Source organism: Rhipicephalus sanguineus, chromosome 10, assembly GCF_013339695.2.
Source record: "Rhipicephalus sanguineus isolate Rsan-2018 chromosome 10, BIME_Rsan_1.4, whole genome shotgun sequence".
NCBI lineage: Eukaryota > Metazoa > Arthropoda > Arachnida > Ixodida > Ixodidae > Rhipicephalus > Rhipicephalus sanguineus.
Window position 1 is genome coordinate 18,195,656 of NC_051185.1, and position 21,074 is coordinate 18,216,729.

Here is a 21,074-nt window from a genome sequence, read left to right on the forward strand (position 1 = left end):
ACAAACTATGCCCTAGCTGCTGCACCAGAGTATTCAGGTTATCGAATCGGGGAAAGAAAAATGAATAGGACAGATGTCAGAAGAAAGTTTTGAAAAAGGAAAAAAAAAAAGACACAACTACCGTTGTAGTTCACCACAGCGAAGGGAACAAGCCGGCAAGGTCAGCAGGTTTTATTCACGTTATTTGTGTCTATTAATACATATTTTCATACATTTGACATTTCAAAGCTTTCTTCCATCAATCCGCTTGACTTACAAGTATTCTCGACTTACGAAAATATATCAGTCTTCGATGTTTAACTTGAGCATACGTATCCTTGTTGAACTGTGGCTCACACCCACTGTAGGGGATTGGCCAAGAATTGAGTGGTTTAATAAAATGTTATAGAATTTTAGAATAAGGGAGGTTGTAGGATAGAAACATTACAAGTTTGACAGCAAATCTTGGTGCTCGATCAAATGTGTAAAAAAAAAAATTTTCTTTTGTTAGTAACAGATAATAAAATAAATCAGTACCCTAATATTTAAAACACATACGTGTCGACACAGAAGGATAATACAGATTGTTCTTGTATTTACACCACCTGGGCTCTGGTGCTTCTTCCTCTCCGAATCCTGCGTGTACCGGCCAAGGACACTGGCCACCCTGTACTTTCTTTGCCTTTCCCCCCCCTCCACTCCCCCTTCCCGCTGTATTTCCCCCTCCCTGCCTCTTTGATTTTGAACATCCCTTCGTTCTCCCCCCCCCCGCCCCTCCCCTTCCTTCCCCACTCGGATTTTGGGTCTCTGTCATTCCCTTACAATCCGGACGACTGGTATATTTTAGCGACTAAATATTTTCTTTGTACTTCAATTAATATTTCACATCAACTCTGCATCATTATCTTAGAACACTCCTAAACAAAACAGCCGTCTAATGAAAAACATCCATACTGCCAGCTCGCTTCTTGTTTTATTTTGATGTATTGAGTTTCACCCACAAAAGTTGTTAGCAACAATCGCTCGGCAAAGACCGCGCCGCAATCTTCGCGAAGCTTCACGTAGAAATACTCACGCGCCTTACCGCAGGTCAGATTCAGTATACAGCGTGCATTGCTTGCTTGCAGTTCGACTTTCCGTTTCCCAGCCAAAAGTTTGGCCAAATAAAGTTACGTACTTCCAACTTCTGCTGCAGTCTTCTCCGTCACGACCACGTGACAATATGACAGAGTATTTATCTTGGCCGATATTCCGCATTTTTTGTTTCTTTTTCTTTTTTCTGTGTACCTGTTTTATTTTATCTCTCTTCATTCTCCTTAATTACTTTTTTTTTTATTTGAACGGAGTCTCTTCTTTTTTTTTTTACGAATAGAATTCTTATTTTTCTTTCTTTTCCTTGTTTTCTCCCCCTCTTTTTGATTATTTTTAGTTTTCTGTTTGTTTTTTGTTTTTCTTTTGTTTATCACACATTTCATGAGTGGTCATGCCAAAGAGGTCATTGGATATTGTTAGAGAATTGTTAGCTTAATATATACTTTTACTCCCATTTTTTTTACTCCCCCCCTCCCCTTTTTTTTCCGAGCCTGTTTATTTTATTTGGAAAGGATGGAATGTGGGAACGGTGTGGTTATCACCGTAACCGCCACAGGCCGTTGGTGCGATTCATGCATCTCACCAACGCGTTGCATTTTCCTTTTCTTATACCTTTCGAGACCGGGGTTATGCTGTCTCCGACAGTCATTTCAACCAACGTGAAAGAGGGTATGACAGTGTGGTTGACCCCAGGTGAACTCCAAAGGAACAGAGGAATTAGTGTGGGTTCAACCTAGTTTAGTTGGTGTGAGTAACGAGTCATGCTGGGTTGACCTCACAGATGATGGTGAATCCACCTCAAAATTTTCCCTTTTTTTCTTTTTTGTTTGCCCCCTCCCTTTGAGCAGACGAAATCATGCATGAATACATATTTACTTAATCGTAAAGACCCCTGACAGTTGATGACAGCCATGTGGTAAATTTCTTTGCCAGGGCGGTCAAATTGGCATGAAATGCGACGGTCATTCTTGAGCTCGTCGGCGGCTGCTCTTGCTCGTTCTGGAACGTCTCGAACGTGACGTCCAGCTCATCCGCCGCCAGCTCTGGAACAAAGAATACACACCTGTTATTCACATCTAATAGATCAATAAGTTGGTGCTGTCGATAACATTTCTGGTTCAATGTTAAAGACAAAAGTTATATTGTGAGCATTATTCACATGCTTCATCCTCTCACTTGTAAATACTGATCATAATCACTTGGGTCTGAGTAGTGGGGCTCAGGCTCAAGCGAAATAAAGAAGTCTTTCGGCTTGAACGTCGTCTCACAATTTTTAGTCTGTAAATCTGTGTGCTTGTCTGTGGGCTGAAGACCACTTTTGCCTTGCACACACCACAAGACAGCTCAACTGCAGGTAAATGACGTATACAGGGTGTTTTTTTTTTTTTTAGACAGTACAGATTTTTAAAATAAAATTGCTATGAGAGTCAGGCCCTCGTAGTATTCGCAAGCGTACTCTACGCTTAGGCGGAAAAACTTTGGCACACCTAAAGTTTCATTGAAATGAGTAGTTATCAAAAACTCGTCAATTAATTGTAGAACGTGACAGTTAATGGCGTACCCATTTTTTTTTTTTAAGTCCCGAAAAACGCGCTTAATTTGAGATAATATTCTTCGAGATCCAAGGCCTCGATCCAGGCGATATTGAAACTGAGTTCCCCTGTCAGAACTGCCGAAACTGAGCTCTCCTGTCACGTTTCCTGCGCCAGGCGCAGGAAATTTGACGGGTGAGTTACGTCAGACCGGAAGCTCACGTGACGATTATTGAAAAAACGCACGTCGCAGCAGAATTTGGTCAGGAAGAACGGCAAGTCATCCCAAACACCCAATTGGACTACGTAGTGTTTGCATTTGATGTGTAGTGCTTATGCATTTCTTTCGCGCCATATACCTAAGAAAACTGAACCTTGCCACTTTTACTTTACAGCGTAAAACTGGGCGGCAGCCACTGCGGTGCTACTTCTCATGGAAAAGCGAATGAGTTCTTTGCACTTCTTCAAGAGTTTAACAAAGAAACAGATGAGCACTACACACCAAGCGCACAGAATGAGTGGTCCAATTGTGTATTTGAGAGGACTTACCATTTTTCCTGACCAGATTCTGCTGTGAAGCGCCTTTTTCCAAAGTTCCTCATGTGAACGTCCGGTCTTGACGCGGCACAACTGCTGCATTTCTAGCGCGCGCGGTGTGATCAGCTCCGATATCGCTGGGATTGGGGGCTTGAATTTCGGTAATTAATATCTCAAATTGCGTGTGTATTCCGGAAGTTTTAAAAAATGGGCACGCCATAAATTGGCACATCCTGCAACTGTCAATATAAACAACTACCCTCAAGTTAATCATAAAAAAATTGGAGTTCTTGTTAATTACTCATTTCAATGCAACTTTAGGTGAGTGAAGTTTTTCCGTTTCGACATAGAATTTGTTGGCGAAGACGGCAGGGGCCTGACTCATAGCATTTTTACAAAAACAAAAAAGAAGACACCCTGTCCAGTATCATGACATACAAAGCACAATTGTCCACCATGTTTACTTACAGAACTGAAAAAAATTTGGAGGAAGCCTTAGAATGGAGAACGCTTCATAAGGGTTGCAAAAATTTCAAACTTAGTATTGCCAAGTGCTTAATATGCCAGCGAGAAAGAGGCAGACAAAGACGCAGTAGTCCTCGCGCTAGTGCCTTTGTTTTGGCTGTGCTGTGCCGATCCGTTTTGGGACTTGGGCCTTGTATGGCCGCCTTGTAAACGTTGCCTTCGTTTTGAACATAACAGTATGAATAGAGTAAACAGTGCTATTCTGTTGGTACTGAAGTTTACAATTCACTATTTGCACTTGAATATTCGGTTTTTGGGACTATATGCGATTGACGACAAACCGTCTTTGAGTCTTCAACGCCTGATGTGAGCAGCGTTTGGGCTTATTTCTATGTGATACAGCTATGGTTGGCACTCAGCCTATTTTACGAAGTTTTTCCTATTCCTAAAACACTCCCTTAAGGGAAACAAATTCATGCCAAGAGTGGCACGTCAGTGCATCAAGAAAATCTGGGACGTCAACGTTATTGACAAGAATGCTTCAGTAAGTAAGAAATGAAGGTAAATGTAGGATATAATCTGCGACTCCGGGGTACATTCTAATACCAGTCAGATGGTGTACCATATGTACTTGTGAAACGGCCGCAGGTTTTCTTATTGAGATTGGCACGGGAAATTGGGAGTGCAGCCATCACACATAGAAGACGACTTTTATTTCGTTATGATTTAAAACAAGTGAATGGTGAAGAGAACAACAAGCTGCGAGGCCACTCTCGTCACAGCATTGAACATGTGAAGGCTTTGCCTCAGCCCAGCAGGACAGTACCGCACCAATCAGCTACACACCAAGTGTTTAAAAAAAATATAAACATATTCTCAAAGATCACTGGCTACATTTGGCATTGTTTTTATATGGCAGCATCATCTTAAGATGGCTACAGGCATTAATTATGGCAGTGGTTACGATAATTAAGACAGTCAACTTTATTGTTATGATTATTTTTTAAATTTTGATAGCTTGCCCTTGAGCATGTTACAAGAAAAGAGGTGGTTGCTCCAAATGGGAGAATGGAAGTCCTTCCTCCAAAAGGCCCACAGCCGCTTTTCGACTTCAGAAAAGTGGCCACACTCAATTTTTTTTAATTGACGAGACCCAACCAATTTTAATTTAATTAGCGAAACTGAGCCCGAGAGCGCAACTGTCGTATGTATTTCAGTCATCCAAAATGATGACAATGTTTGCGACAATGACTGCAGTGGTGTTGTTTTGGATTTGTTCAACCTATGTGCACCGTGCATGTTATCATGACAAGTGTAGCCTGCACACCCACAAAGCGAAGTCTGTCTACGTTTGACAGCAATGCACACTCATTCTGCTCATCCAGAAGGGTTATGGCAGTTGCTCTTTCAAGTGACGCAGTTTCCATTTCGCTGGTGAATACACTTGAATTTCATCCCTCCGCAAAAATTAGAAGCAATGGGCTACTCACAAAATAAACTTAAATTCTCCCACTTGGCCTGACCACCTGTTTTTTCTAATTAAGAAGTAATCACTGTTTCAGAAATTACTGCCTTAATTAATTTCCCTAATCGTCTTAAAAATGTCTGCTGCCACAGAATAAATGTCTAAAGTAGTAATCAAATATCACAATTTCCTTATTTTGAGGATTTTTAGACATTTTCGGACACGCCCAATATCTGCAACTGGCTGCCGCTGTGGACGACTGCACTTGACAACATCGCAGATTGCTTGAAGAGCGTGTAAAGCAGGCATCTCACTGTTGCCATTAGTAGCTATCTGTTTCACGCAAGTTCATCCAACATGTCCGGGATCATTTATCACTTGCATGTGATGAATAAAACTTACATTTTATTTATGCGATGGCTACAGAGATTGTAGCAGTTTAATGCCATCGGTTTACAAAGAAGCTTAAAAGGACAATTCAACTTACAGTGAGGACGACATAGCGAGCAATGGAAAGGAAAATGATAGATGTAACCTGAAGGGACAAGAAGAGAGCAGAGTGAGTCAGGGAACAAAAGGGTGTCAAGGACACCTTAGTCGAAATCAAGAAGATATGGGCATGGGCAGCGCATGTAGTGAATAGACTGTATTCCAAGAGGAGGCAAACGCACAAGGCGGAGACAAAAAGTTAGGTGGGCAGATGAGATTACGCTCGCAAGTATAACGTGGCCGGAGCAAGCGTGAAACCGGGTTGATTGGCGAAACGTGGTTTGCCCTGCAATGGGCACAGTCAGGCTGATGAGGATGATGAATGTCATCGGTGTCATTATGTTAAACTCTCGGGCTAGCATGCGGCACGTTTATGCGTGCCACAAGCTGTTGGCACATGTGTGAATGTTCCACATGTGCACTTACTCCCTGAAATTAATGACGATGCAGCTTGCAGCGACCAAGCTGCATTCGTCAACTGGCGACAACTGCGATTTTGTGTGGTAAGACATTTTGAGTGCTTGCAGTCTTTCTCCATAACACGCCCGAAATGATTTCTTCATGCAGGCCTGCAGCAAATTCTAGCACTTGCCCGACCATTCTGACTGAGAAAAGCACTGGAGAGTTCCCGGTGCCTCCATGCATGCTGCAGTGGAATGCCGATGTCGATGTAATCAACCAGTTCAAGAAATGAACATGGCAAACACGACGTGTCCTTGACCGCAAAGCTTAGCCTTTGAGATCTGAGGGTGCGGTCGCTGAGGTTTCAATCTGACAATAGTGATCAGACGATGATGATGCTGGCTAGGAAGTCGCGCAAGCTGTCGTTTAGTGGGGCCGCATAGTTAGAGTTATACAAGGCAGATCAGATTTGTATGAGAATCAATGAACATTACAATAGTACAAGGAGTTATATGGGCCAGAGTCTGACTAGGCTACTTAGTTCAAATTATTGAAAAATTCAAACTAATGAGCTGCAAAATTAACGATATTTTACCGTATGGGTCCAATTTTATTTCAGAAATGTGTTAAGTGCCACAAAAATTAATGAGGGCTTAATTTTTACAGCACTTCAAAAATCCCAAGCCTTATGTCTTGTTCTCTAGACAGTGATCTAATAACTATGCAACAATAAATAAGCAATATCAGAATTTTGCACCGTAATCTTAAAAATAGACAGTGTGTAATAAATTTAAAGAACCGATGGCGCCATGAAGTGCTTATTATGAGCAGCTTTTAGTAATGAGTGCATGGTGCATATTGTCGAGGATTCACAAATTTATGTTCCACATTTTGCGAGTTTCAATGATTTCAGTGAACTGTGTTTTGTTTGTTCATCGTGCATAATAGTAAAGTGTAGCAGAGAGTAGCCGACTCGGCAAAACATCCACGGAGATCACGGACAGGATTCAAACAGCTTGCAACAATGATGCTCTTTCTCAAGCAGACGTTTTTGCATGGCATCATCATTTTCATGAGGGCCAAGAAGCAGTCACAGGCAACCTCAGACCTGCCTGTCCGTTAACCGTTCGAACTGATCAAAATGTTGAAGTGGGAAAAAAGTACGCTCGAAATCATGGTCATTCCAACAGGATGATTGTAGAGAGACTGAACATTTAAATGACACCATTAAGATCGTAAAACAAGATTTGTTCCACATACGTGCCCTACAGCAGAGCAAAAGAAGACTGGGAGTCATCACGTCAGGAGTGAGACCAACTGGCCGAAAATGGCCCAGAATCACTTAAGAATATCATAACTGGTGATGAATGACTCTTCCACGTGTACAATCCTGCCACAAAGAGGCAATAAGAGGCATGGGTGACAGCGTTTTGACTCAACTTCAGACATCCAAAGGGCTATGACAGAGGAACTTCGTCACAGCCCTTTGTCTTGTCGAACAAAAGGGCTTCCAGAAAAGTACCCAGAAACTATACAGTCTTAAAAATTGCCTGTATGCAACAAGAGGGTCTTATATTGAAGATTAGCAGCCACTCAAGGTAACTTGAAACTTAGCAGGCACAGTGTGTATACTGTCGTCGTTTATGAAAGGGAACACACTGTGCTCTGTGGCGGCTGCCTACGGCACCATCAATAGACAGCTAAGGAAAGCATGTCTGCTTTTGGTGTCATCTATTGGCAAACAAAGTAACGAGTGAGGACTGGTGCACAACCGCTTCTTGATCATGCCCCCTCTCCGCTCGCGAAACTAGGGTGACTTAGAATACGAAACGGGCGAAGCCTGCAGCGTGTCGTCCGCTGGCAACAAATAGAGCGTGGTGCGCGAGCATGGTCGAAACGGAGAAGCTCTGTCACTCGGCTTACGCGAGTTGCGCTTCGACTGAACTAGACACTCAGGGGAAGGCTTGGTTGAGATTTGCTTTCACGAAAGTGTATCACTGAACGCCGTGAAAATGTTCTTGAGGCAGAATCCTGGTCCATTGCCAGAGAAAGTACTCTGTAATTTCGTATATCCGCGTTTGATTCTATAACGCCATGCACAATCAGACCACCCTGCCCATGATCAAAATGAATAAAATGTTTCGTTAAAAAAAGAACAAAAAGAAAAAAAAATGCTTCGTATGGTTGTAAACATTTTAATCACTGTTGCATCTGTAATGCAAAAAACAACAAAAAAAATCACCACCCAAGCACTCCATACACGTGGTTAACCAGTGAAGCTGAAACGTGTGGCCCCGGTGCTAAGTAGCAGTTAATCCCAACGGTGTATTGAAGCATTTCTCAGTTATTGGTATGGTTTGAACGGCGAAATCTGCTTGTCTTTGAGGATGCCGAGGATGACGTCGAAGAGCTTGTTAACGTATATCGCACACGCCACAGGATCATTGTTCCAAAGTTTGACACGTTCGAGGAACGACATCTCCTGCACGGACCAGCGTTGCGTGTCGCGTCACCGTGTAGCTTAATGTGTTCGAGCAGCTGAATTAAGCGGTCCCAGTGGACCTCGGAGGCAGGCAAAGTTAGAAATGCCGTTGGCTTGCCAAGTCATCTTGTCATCGCGAACACCTCCTTCTTGCATTGCTGCCAGTAATGGACCGTGTTTGGGACTCCACGCATGAACGCCATGTCTCGATCAAGCGCATCTCTCACGAAGTCACCGCTCTCTAGTTGTCGACGAGTGATGGTGCTCGTAACATCGTTGGTATGGAATGTGACAGTCTTTTCGCCAACGTTGAACTGGATCACTTTCATGGCCATGTACAAGATGTGAGCCGGTTCCACGCCTCGATGGTTCAAGCACCGTGCCTCACTGGTGGCTTTGGAGAACGGCGTGGCATGTGAACTTGTGATTTTCTGCGGATGGCCGAAATATATCTGCATGTGGAAGTAACTCCTCCATGTGTTCCTCGTAGAGTAGGAACACGAGAACCTGCCCTTCTCCGGGAGCGATGGCTAGGTAATACGTGCCGTCGACGAGACGGGCTGAGTCCACAGATGCGTCGTCGAACACCGCTGTGTGGCTTACTGTGTGCATAGCAGACCTGCAATGAACGGGATCGTCGGGATCCGTAACCTGGGCAGTGGCTTCGATCTCTCTTCGTTAATCGGCTCGCCTTCAGGGATGGCGTTTAGCGTGGCGGGGTCTACTCGTATCTTGTGATGTCGGTACAAAGGGGTGTCGAGGTACAGTAGCCAGGCTTTGATGTTACATTTCTTGACAAGGCCCCGCTTGTACGTAGGCTTTGCAAGGAGATGGCGCTTGATATATACCTCGATTGCTACGCCGTCAACGATGTTACCCGGCAGATATTTCAGGTTGTTTTGCGTGTTGATCGGAATGTTTACAACTTGTCCCTTGATTGCTTATTGTCCATTGCCGTGTGTTAATCACCGAATGCACATGAATGGCAGACACGGGGTCACTAGTCGTTCCTCGACGACGTTGAGCCTGGGCAAATTGAAGGTATCGGTGGGTGAGCTAAGCCATCAACGGTGCTTAATTTGGCAGACTGCCTTTGATTAGCGATTACTAGCATGTCCCTCAGACCCGAAACTGACGGACGTCGGGAGCAGCTGGGAACCACCGCGTCAGTACCTCCATGGCATTGTTCCGTTGTTGTTGAGACCGAATCCCGTTGATCGTAGCCAGGTTGTTGTCGCAGTTACAGCCGAAGTGCCGCTCGAGAAACTCCCGTCGAAAGCTGGCGTTGGCCCCGGCAAACACGTTCACGCCACTGCCACGTTGGCGCTGCTCTGCCCACACCACCGTCTCCTCGCCGCCTCCTTCAAGCATCAACCCGCCATGGCGGACATGGCGCACATGCTTGGGTACGTCACAGAGAACAATGTCACAGACGGCGCAGCCAATAGCGCACACGCTTGGGTACGACGTAGACGACGTCACTGATGTGAAGTTTCTATCAAGATTGAACAGACCGATTTTTGTTTCGCCTAGCCATATACAGCTTCACTTTAAAACACCAGACTCATGTAAGCCGAGTGACAGAGCTTCTCCGTTTTGAGCGTGCTTGCGCACGGCACTCGATTTGTTGGCAGCAGACGAGTTGCAGGCCTTGCCCGTTGCGTGAGCGGGATCAAGCAGTTGTTGTCTACCAGCCCCGACTCGTTATTTTGTTTGCCAATAGATGGTGCCAAAAGCGGACGTGCTTTTTATTTTTAGTTGTCTGTTGATGGCGCTGTAGGCAGCAGTCACAGAGCGCAAGCCGCGTGCCCACATGTTTCCCTTCATAAATGACGACAGTATATGTCTAAAACATTTTAAGGTCATATTAACAACCTGCTGTAAATAAGCCAATCAGCACTTAACAATTCTGCAAAACCCCGTAATCATTGCAATAATGTCAAGTTACCTGCAAATTGATGTGCCCCACTTGACCTTCTCTAACAATTTCCAATTAAAAAAAACAAAGTCTGTTTATGATGCAAGGTTATGTGGCTTCTAACCTACATGCTGCTTGTTTCTAGCTCACTTTATTACTATTTTTTCAAAGGCCCACAATTGAAGTTCTGCCTCAGAGTCGTTACGAAATATTTGTGACGCAACTGAGACAAAGAGGTGAAAAAACGAGAGAAAACAGGATAGGGCACCAGACTTTCAAATAGTTTATTTTCCGCACATCACCCAAATATATCTGTTTCCAGATATGTGCACCAAGGGAGGGTGCAGCATGAGCAAACTATCGCATAGCACAATAAATAAAACTATCACACAGTGATCGAAGGGACATTGACGCATCCGTCCATGACCTGTATGCGATACGCCTCAAGTACTTCATGTGCTAACGTTTCCCTGCTTCTACATATCACACGAGTTTCTCCGAACAGTAGTGCACAGTCATACAAATCACAATGGAACGACAGATGTGAATTCACACCATTTTGAATTGATAATATATGGTCCCTAAGGCGATTATTAATGCAGCGGCCCGGTTGGCCTATGTTGCTTTTTTTGTTCCTTGTCTCAGTTGCACCACAAATATTTCGTTAAGCTATGCACAACTCACCCAACGTTACACTCTACTCATGCCTCAGAGTTTACTTCAGATGCTGGACATCTTACTGGCAAAAACATGGGTGCAATACTAGTTACTTTTGACAACTTTACACGCTATTGCTCTCCCAATTGTTACTATGCAGCAAGCTACAAAAGAAGGGGAATGGACTAAGGCTCGTTGTTTGTTAGTCATAACCTAATGACCTTTTTTTCGTTTTGCAACAGAACTTCAGAGATACGAATTTTTCTGTGGGTCCCAGCCAAGGCCCATTAGCCTGCAATGTGTTAGAGTGCGGCTGATGCAAACAATTTCCCCCGCACAACATTTGATACGAACGTACGTTACCACACAGGCACTAACAGGTGCCGCCCGCGCTGCCATGGAAGATATGGAGATCAAGCCAGCCACGCCGCCAGTTTGACGGGTTGTCAGCATCGCCTCTCACCGGCGTGTCGTATCCTTCAAGATGATGCATGCGAATCTGGGATGCCATAATGTGTCTTCGCGATCAGATTACAGATGACACTGGCATTGCATTTTTTTTTTTTCAGCAAGAAGCGTGTGCAGAGTTGTCTTACTGCGTTTACACTTGCCACATCGAAGAAAATTAAGCGATGTCCTTGCAATTAGACATTATATGAAAGGTGTACAAAGACAGAAAGAGGAAGTGGACGGGCTCGGGGAATGAGCTAGGTCTTGCAACATCAACATGCATGATTGCTGAGGATGTGCACACCAGCCAACTCTCCCAATTTGTCCGAGAGACTCACGAATTTTGAGCAAATCTGCCGATTGTGCAGGCGAGGCTGTAAATCTCCCCAAAAAAATGCCTCACGCTCACCGTGAAAAGAAAATAACAACAAAGGACAGCAGTTGACAGCAATTCTAAAACCTCCTGGCATTCATGTATCGCCTGCGGAGTGCTTCTGAAGTCACTTTTGCTGCGGTACCCTGTGTCATGTGGAAAAGTGTCATTAAGATTAGGGACGGCCCTACTAGCTGTCACAGGTCACAGCGCATTTGGTCCCTCAATTACATGCACCGTATGTTTACGAGTACCAGTATGATCACTGACGTCCAAAAACTTTACATGCAATGTCTATGATGCAGTGGCCCTGAGAAAAATCTATGAATATGTGCACCAGCGTTCTTTTGTCGCAAACTAATTTTCCATGTTGTCTGGTCATACAAATTTCTCTTGACACAAATTTTTCATGACCCCGCGCGATTCACATGGCCGAAGTTTGACTGTAATTCCCTTCCATTTATGTCATAATCACTATACTGCAGTTAAGGACTTCAAATAGTGCCCCCCATACTTTTCTTGGCTTCATTTCTGCTGGTTTCATTAAGGTAATGCAGCAAGCTGTCACTTTTATACAACACCATTTCGTGCATCCCCGTGGAAGCCCCTATTAAGTCCTAAGCCAACTGAAGCTGTGCCTTCTTGTCTCAAAGTTTCTACGAAAACTCCGGCCATGGGTGACAGTCTGTGCATGCTCATCCTGAATGCACAGACTATCACCTGTAGATCAATAATACCACAACAAGCAGACAAATCATATTGGTACACAAAGTTTGTCAACTTGAGAATAAGTACAAGCTCCACTCACAGAACTCCAGTGCACCTGCCCCCACCAACCTTTGTAAGACAGTTGTGCTAGCTGTTCTTAGATTGAAGCAAAGTACTTTGTCTTTGCTAATGTAAATACAGTCGACTCCCGATAATTCAGTCGCTTAATTGGAATTGTCGGTTAATTGGAAGTGGAGTGGGGGTCCTGTCAGTTTTGCATACAATTCAACAGGAAGAAATGCTCCGTAATTGGAAGCTAGAGGTCTGAAATTTCGGTTAAATCGAATTTATTTTCAATCGAATTCCCGGAAGAAATCATAATGTTTGTTAAATTTCCTATTTTTAAAGTGCAAAACAACAATGCGTGTGCGACCGGCACCCAAGGGCATTGCAGTTGACCGCAGGGCCGCAGCTCAAAGCGTCAGCTGATGGCATCGCAGCTGCGTACAGCGCCGCAGATCACGAAGCAGCTAGTTGTGCATATGCAGTGAGAATGTTCTGGGCCTCATTGTTTATCTCGTTACGGTCGTGAGCGGACTCAGCGTTTCCACGTGCGACGAAGCTCCACGCGCATTTCAGGTGCAGTCGCGACTATGGCAACTCACGGGCCTTATTGGATGCTTGACTTGGTGACGAAAGTCAAGATTTTGAAAGAAGTTGAACAAGGAGGCACTGCCAAGCAAGATATTGCACGGAAATACGGCATCAAGCCTAATACCCTCTCAAACATCCTGAAGAACAAGCGCTCCGTGCTGGACGCATTTGAAAATGACCAGTTCAAGATGTCTCGCAAGAGAATGCGCACCGGCGCCCACCCCGAGTTGAAGCAAGCGCTGCTCATCTGGATTCGAGAGGCGCGAAGCAACCGACTTCCTCTCAGCGGCGATATCGTTGCGACGAAAGCCTCATCAATTGTGATGATGCTAGGCATCGAGAACTTTGCCTCGTCCGATGGGTGGCTCACACGCTTCAAGCAACGCCACGACATGGTGTTTAAAAGCGTGAACGGGGAAAGGGCTGCCGTCAACGCTGCAATATGTGCTACGTAGAGGAAAAATAAGCTTCGCAAATAGTACTTGGGAGAACATCGGCCAGAAGATATCTTCAACGCCGACGAGACGGCATTTTTTACAGAATGTTGCCGAGAAGACGCTCACCTTCAAGGACGATGACTGTGCTGGAGGGAAGCATAGCAAAGAAGGAGTGTCGGTGCTGATAGCGGCGAACATGACGGGCACTGAGCGACGTCGCCTGCTCGTGATCGGCAAAGCCGCTAAGCCTAGATGCCTGTCGACTACGCGTCTAACAGGAAAGCGTGGATGACCGCAGACATATTCAAGGATTGGCTGACAAAATTGGATCGCAGGTTCGCGTTATCTAAACACAATGTATTGCTCCTTGCGGACCAATGCAGTGCACACATGTGCCACCCTTGAGTGCCATACGTGTCGCTCACCTGCCAGCGAACACTACATCGGTGTTACAACCAATGGACCAGGGTATTATCAAAAACGTGAAAGTACTGTACAGGAAGCATCTTGAGCAGATGCTGTTGTGTATGGACAATGGAAGTGCGTATGAGGTGAGCCTTCTCAGTGCTATCTATATGCGGGCGCGAGCATGGGGTCGCATAAAGGACGAAACCATTGCGAACTGCTTTAGGGCGTACGGCTTCATTGCATGTGGTGTAGATGATGACTCGTCTTGTACAGTGGGGGAAGCAGGCACAAGTAGGCTTGACGTCGACGGTCTCCTGCCAGCTCTCGGCGACGTCCCTTTCGAGGAGTACGTTGCCACTGACAGTTCGGTAGAAACGTGCGGTGTGCTGTCGGAAATCTGAGATCATGGAGATGGTTCGGCCCAGCGAGGCTAGTCACGAAACTGAGGTTTACGACGACGACGCCGCAAGTGAGCCACTACCGCGGGCTGCTGATGTAGCCGCAGGCCTTGCGCTTGCGCAGCGGCTTTTCGCTGCTGAGAGCAACAATGAAGAAGCACTCGGGCACACATACAGCCTGCAGGACTTGCTTTCTGCAGCAAGATTCAGCAAACGGAAGCAAACGGCAATCACAGATTTTTTCTCATAAACTGCTTTGAAATAAATGTATCTTTCGTTCGTTGTGGTTAATTGGAATTCGGCTTAATTCGAAGTTTTTCGCGGTCCCCGTGAATTTCGTATTAACCAGAGTCGACTGTACCAGGCTCATTTAAAATTTGCCAGAACGCCTAAGTTTTGCACCTAGAACCAGCAACACAAACGTATATCTACATGGTGAAATCAACGTGAGATTGCTTGATGCCACTAAAATGATTGACTGCAACTGGATAGGACATGTATGTGAATTGCTTTTGGGCAGGACAGCCATGGCCGTGGGTTAGCATATACTACTTTTTCTCAGGTTGTAACCGACCAGAGAGTTCTTTCATTTGTAAACTATAGAATAACATGGCAAAGAAAATGCTACATATGGTAATGCGGAGGTGTAGTAAAAAGAGGATGGTCACACCATTAGATGACAAGCACATGCGTTACACGCAGTGAACAAGAGGGAGAAAAGCGTGCACAGTTATCTATCGCAGCTGCTATTGTTTCCACATTCAAGTAAGAGTGACCGCTTTGGATACACAAGCAAACAACCGTCAAGAATTATGAGATGCACTCCTCCAGTACTTTAGCACATGCTGCCGCGCTCACAATAAATGGGATCAAACTTAAAAAGTGACATATCTCACCCATCACAATAGGCTCAATGGCCCCCTCATGGTCCGTGTGGTTCTGCACAAAGTTTTTGGCCGTGCCTTGATGCCCCACCTTGAACCTCACATTCTTGGCCGAGAAAGAGGCCACCTGCAGCTGCAAAAGGAAGCATTCCTTTAATATTTTTGCTCACTTTTTACATAATCCAATGCACATGATCTGCGCTCTGCAGTATGGGTAAAGATCAGCACCAATAATGATTTTGGACACTGCACTGGATAACACTGAAGAAAAAAAAAAACGCAAGAATGAGCGAAGCCTTGATGTAACACAATATAAAATTTTTCAGAGCTCCATCTGTCTTGAATCTCCATATGAAAAGTCTGTTTATTCATAATTTCGGTACAACTAGATTTCACTGCCACGGCAAAGGAAGAGCAAGGTGACTGTAGTCACTGACCATCGACCACTGCTTGACATATACTGGGTCTAGGGAAACCAATGACTCAAGTCCTCTCACCAAAAATGACCAGATGATAGATCAAGTTATCTGCATATAACAACTATCTACAAGCATGACAAGAACCAGTGAAATGCAGATGCTTTCAGCCGATTACCATTACCAGAATGCATCGATGAACCACGGCCACCAGGCGACATACTACTGTTTGAAAAGTTATCAAGACAAAGATAGAACGTGTTATACAACAAGAGAGCATCCTGCGAAGGTTGTACAAGACAAAGCAGGACGGCACAGCGGACAAACTCACTGAAGATGAGTTTGCTTGCTACTGCCGAAGAGCAACCGCACAAGCATCTCACTGGGAATGCTTCAAGCTTAGATCATGGGTAATTATACCGATCTCACTATGATCTCGCATTCTATCACTTATTCATGCTGGTAACCGAGGCATAGTAGCCATGAAGAAGTGCATAAGGAGCTATGTACGACGGCCAAAGACTGACATGGTTATTGATGAAATGGCGCAACAGTACTGTGAATGCCAGTCAATGCAGAAGAGCCCACCCAAGGTGCCTATTCCCACCTGGGACTGTCTCCATACACCTTGGTACACAGAGCACCTCGACTTCACGGGGCCACTACTTACCTACTTGGTTGTTGTGGACACATAGACAAAGTGGGTGGAAGTTGGTCATGCGACACAATCAACATCTGCAGTTGTCATCGATGTGCTCCATAGTCTCTTCACTACGTTTGGCACCAAAAAGTTGCCTCTGACAAAGGAAAATCTTTGATTTCCAGTGAAATATGGCAGTTCTATGCATCAGATGGCATACAGGCTACAACATCAGCTGTGTATCATCCTGCGACAAAGGGCCAGGCAGAACGCCATGTGGCAGAGCTGAACAGAGAACCCCTAAGGGATACAAATTTGTCCATGCAGTACCAACTTGCGAAATAAATCAGCAACACGTGACGATTCACGCTGCTGCAGAAACGACACCTGCGAGAGCACTGTTTGGAAGAGAATGTTTATGTCCTCTCAATCTTCTCAAACAGGAGACTGAAACAAATCCCAGAATTGCCAGGAAACACCTAAACAATCATGTCACTTCACAGTAGAGGAAAGGGTATTTATCCAGCAATTTTTTAAAAGCCAGATTGGTTTAAAAGGGCCAGCAAACAGGTTCAGACTTTTTTTTAATGCGAAAGTGTTTTATGCTGGGGTCCACCAAGACTTTAGCGACGTATTTGCATCACAGATATGACGTTGATAACATGGACGCGAACTGATGAGAAAGAAAAAACTAAGAAAGAATTCCCCCCGTCGGGAATTGAATCTATGACTTCTTGGACACGACGATACGTGCCCGGCGCTCTACCGACAAAGCTACCGAGGCAGATGCACTTTGCTATACACAAACGCGCGTTGTATCTCGCACATTCTCTCTTGCATGGTGCTCTCTGTTGGCACGGGTAGGTGGGGCGGAGTGGTGCCGCCATCTGTGAGCAGGGAAGTGAAGTAATGCGGCATGACACTTACTAGCGCCGATAGAGAACGATTCGGTGACAACGCAGTGAAAGTGTGGCCATGGTTAAAACACGGACGCCTAGATCGGGGTGCGCGGCGGTGTGCCGCACGCCGATGATCCAGGCGGCCGTGGTTAAAACGTCTCGATGCCAGCGTAGAACACTGGCCGCGCTAGCATCGGGGAGTCGCCCAAGACGCAATTATGTTCTTTGCCTTTCGCTTCGTGTTAGCATGTGACGGCTCATTGTCAGAGTAGTGCAGCTTCCCCATCCACCAACGGTGTTTCGTCGCTGAGTGCTTCGAGTGCGATAGCACCAACTAATATAGCTGCTGCAGTAAGTGCTGCAGAAAGGCAACGATGTCAACGGGCGAATGTCGTGCCTTGGTGGAGCAAGACAGAGGCCAACGGGACGTGGAACACTTGCGCGCATTTGAGGCTCTAGTTACGAACCTCTCCTCCTCTGTGGCTGAAGCGCAGTGTGGTAGTGTATGCATGAGGACAGGCGTAGGTTACCCTATTACTAGGGAGTGCACCCTGTGTTGTTTCTCCTTAACTGACGACGCTTTGAAGAAGTGCATATCGAGCACCATTATTTTTTATGCACTTGTTGATGTCCTCTTTGCGCGGGATTCACGGTACGCCGAGTCCAGGTATATGTTAAAAACTCCAGCTACTAAAACGGTTAAATCATGATCACAGGCATTCGTCGTCGCTATGGAGATATGACACTAGGCGTCAACGTGGGTGCATCCCCACCAAACGGTGCTATAGCTGCAAAACACCAATAGACATTGTACAAGATCTCATATATCCCTATTTTTCGCACCTCCCAAACAAGCTTGTTAATTCGTGCAGAAGGCCGCGGTAATCACATTTTGCGAATATCACAGCGTTGCTTGCCGTGCAGACACTCCATTAAAAAAAAATTACACCATCTCCCGCTAAAGCAGCGGGGAGATGGTTCGCTTGAGCAGGAGATGGTGTAATTTATTTTAGGAGCTGGCTCGCCAGGTTCTTAAGCTGGGGAGAAGTCTCATGCCGTAAGCTGCATCCCTCCATTCAAAGCGTCGTGGAACGCGAAAAGGAACGCTACGCGCGTCGTGTCTTCCCTCTAGCTTGGCCGTTAATTCTCACAGGCCGAGCGGGGAACGCGGTCGACAGGCACGCGAGAGGGGCGGTGGGAGCGGAGAGGGGGGGAGGGGACGTGCATGCGCTGGTGCTCATAGCAGTGTTGCGCAGGAGAGAATGAGGCACACGAGAGGGGGGAGCGTAGGAGGGCACTCATCGCGGCGTTGCACAGGAGTTAATGAGGTACGTGAGAGAGGGGGAGCGTAGGAGAGTAGAGGAGAAAGAGTAGGCGCATGCGCAGTGTAGTGCGGACGCCACCGCCGAACACAGCCCTGAGCAAAAGCTGCTTTGCATCTAAATGACCCTCTCCTGCGCCTGACCAGTCCTTCTCGCCTGCGCAGCGATGTAATCTTGCCCATGGGCAACATTGCATACTGCCGACTTCGTCAATTGGTCTTTTGCACTAAAAAACGTGGCCTTGGCCCTGCGGTGATGCGATTTTGGCCGTTTTGGCCACGCAGTCCACATTTTCATTTTCCTGTGCTGCCCTCTGCCATTTTCGTAGAGCTGAGACCACCGGGACAAGCGGTTTGCCGTGAACTGAATGTGGGGATCCACGGAGTTCAAACGGGCGAGCAGGTTGCTGGCCTCGCCGGATTTCACCACGCACAAGCAATCATCTACGTAGCGAACAAACAACTTGGGCTTGGGTCACACACGGCAAGCGCTCGCTTTTCAATATCCTCCATTACGAGAGCTGCTACTGTTGCCGATATCGAGGCCCCCATGGCTGTCCCACTGGTCTGTCTGTAAAACACGTTGTTGAAAGAGAAATAAGTGCTTGAGAGGCAAAATTCCAACAGCTGGCATATCTGGTCTACCGAAAGTGGAGTTCGGTCGTTCAGGGTGGGGTCGTCTTCGAGGGCCCGGCACGTCACAGTCAGTGCGAGGGGCACGGGCACGCTGGTGAAAAGGGAAACCACGTTGAAAGACACCATGCGATCGGTTTCCTCAAGCGCAAGGCCCTCAAGCGCAAGGCCCTGCGCAGGAATGAGGGCGGTGGGGGTAGAGAGCCAGCGGCGCCGCCTCAGCGACGCCGTGTGCCGATTCCCTACATCGCGGGAACCAGCGAAACTTTAGCGCGCATTCTGGGAAAGGCGGGGGTCGGCGTGGCACACAAGCCAACCACCACCATCGGCCGTTTTTTCCCCCTTCCCAAAGATCGCGCGCCTGCAGAAAAAGCGCAGGGCGTCAGGTATAGGATCTCGTGTTCAGACTGCCCCGCCGCTTACGTCGGGGAAACAAAGAACTTCCGCGAAAGGATGCGGCAGCATAAGAACGATCTGCGTCAGCTGAACAGCGAAAGGAGTGCAGTAGCGGAACACTGCGAAAAATGTGACCACCGCATTAGTCCTGACGATGCAGTGATCCTGGAACAGGAAAGCTGTTGGCCCCGGCGGCTTCTCCTCGAGTCGTGGCACATACAGAATACAGCGGAAAACAACCGCACCACGGGGACCTTGCCCCCCCTCTATTGTCAAGGCTTGCGGCAAGTGACGGCAAGAAAGCGCATATAAGCGCCATGCACCTCGGGCCATCTCACCTTTGAAGAAGAAGCCGGTCAGGCTTTGAAACGTCGGGTTTCTTAAAATAAACCTTCTGGTTGGAGATTTCTCTTTTTGTCTTCAGATCACAATTGTACAGTAAAGGGCTGGTTACACTCCAGCATTTTCAGCGCATCATGTGGCACTGGCCGAAGATAGCTATGTTGCATGAGATACGAAAAGTTGAACATGAAAATAATTACGATGGGTATTTAATAAATATTACCGATATTTATGCCATGTCCACAGCAAAATTTCAGTAGTACGTTACTAAGTATGCACTCACTCCTTGGTTTGTAATAGCCGTGCCGATGGTTGTCTGATGGTCAGCTGTGAGATTGACGTCAAGGCCCTTAAGCACTGTTGACATTTTCCAAATGTTCTGGTTGGCCTGCATAGACGAAGAACAGTGTGATTAGTATTGAGTAAGAGTTCTAAGCTTCCGGAAAATGCTGACTTCAAAAAGGCATCTTCTATGCATTTTAAGTTTAGTCACAATGTTGTTGCATTCGTTTCACAAGTTGCTCTCTCATTTTTTTTTCAGCCACCATTTAACTACAAGGCCGTTACTCACTTTTGGTCAATCCCTGCACAAGATTGGTTTGCCCCGTGACCCGCTTCCCAAGAATTTAAAGAGATACTCATGCAAAAATTTTGGTTTGGCGTTTTCTTGCTGCAATATGTCGGTGGGTGCCTGCAAGTCATAACACGGCAAAATGCTTGTAGCAGCTCGCGACAGATAACTTTAGTCTGTTTATTACCGACCAGTGCCACTTTCGGTTTGGGAGAGCTCCGAGAACGACAAGCCACAATATGCAACTAACACCCTCACTCATGCGTGTGAAACCAACGTTACTAGAACAAACTCAGTTTCAAAGCTCCGTATCTCCGCCAGCGGAGAAGGGTGGTCCGAACGGCGGTCGCGAGAACTAGCGGCGCTGCAGTTCCGTCTTGCGCCACTATCGGCGCGTCGTCTGCTGCCACGGCATAACGCTGCGGTGCGCCGTGCAGTTGCTCGCGGCAACTGCGCGGCAACTTTCTTATTGTACTAGTTAGGTGGATGCTTAGGTGGATATGCATGAGGTCGTCTGTATGCATAT

General features: G+C 46.2%; 1 protein-coding gene across 5 annotated transcripts in view; it reads right to left on the minus strand.

Annotated features, from left to right (window-relative positions):
* Positions 1 to 1,408: 1,408 nt before the first annotated feature.
* Positions 1,409 to 21,074, minus strand: part of LOC119407163 (secreted protein C) — an 88,707-nt gene continuing 69,041 nt past the window's right edge. For all 5 annotated transcript variants that reach the window (XM_037674029.2, XM_049419797.1, XM_037674033.2 and 2 more), the window contains 3 exons: positions 20,261 to 20,365; positions 15,343 to 15,463; positions 1,409 to 2,114 (listed from right to left, as the gene is read on the minus strand). In XM_037674029.2, coding sequence (XP_037529957.1) covers positions 1,948 to 2,114; positions 15,343 to 15,463; positions 20,261 to 20,365 — 393 coding nt within the window. In that variant the 3' untranslated portion in view covers positions 1,409 to 1,947. The remainder of the gene's footprint in view (positions 2,115 to 15,342; positions 15,464 to 20,260; positions 20,366 to 21,074) is intronic.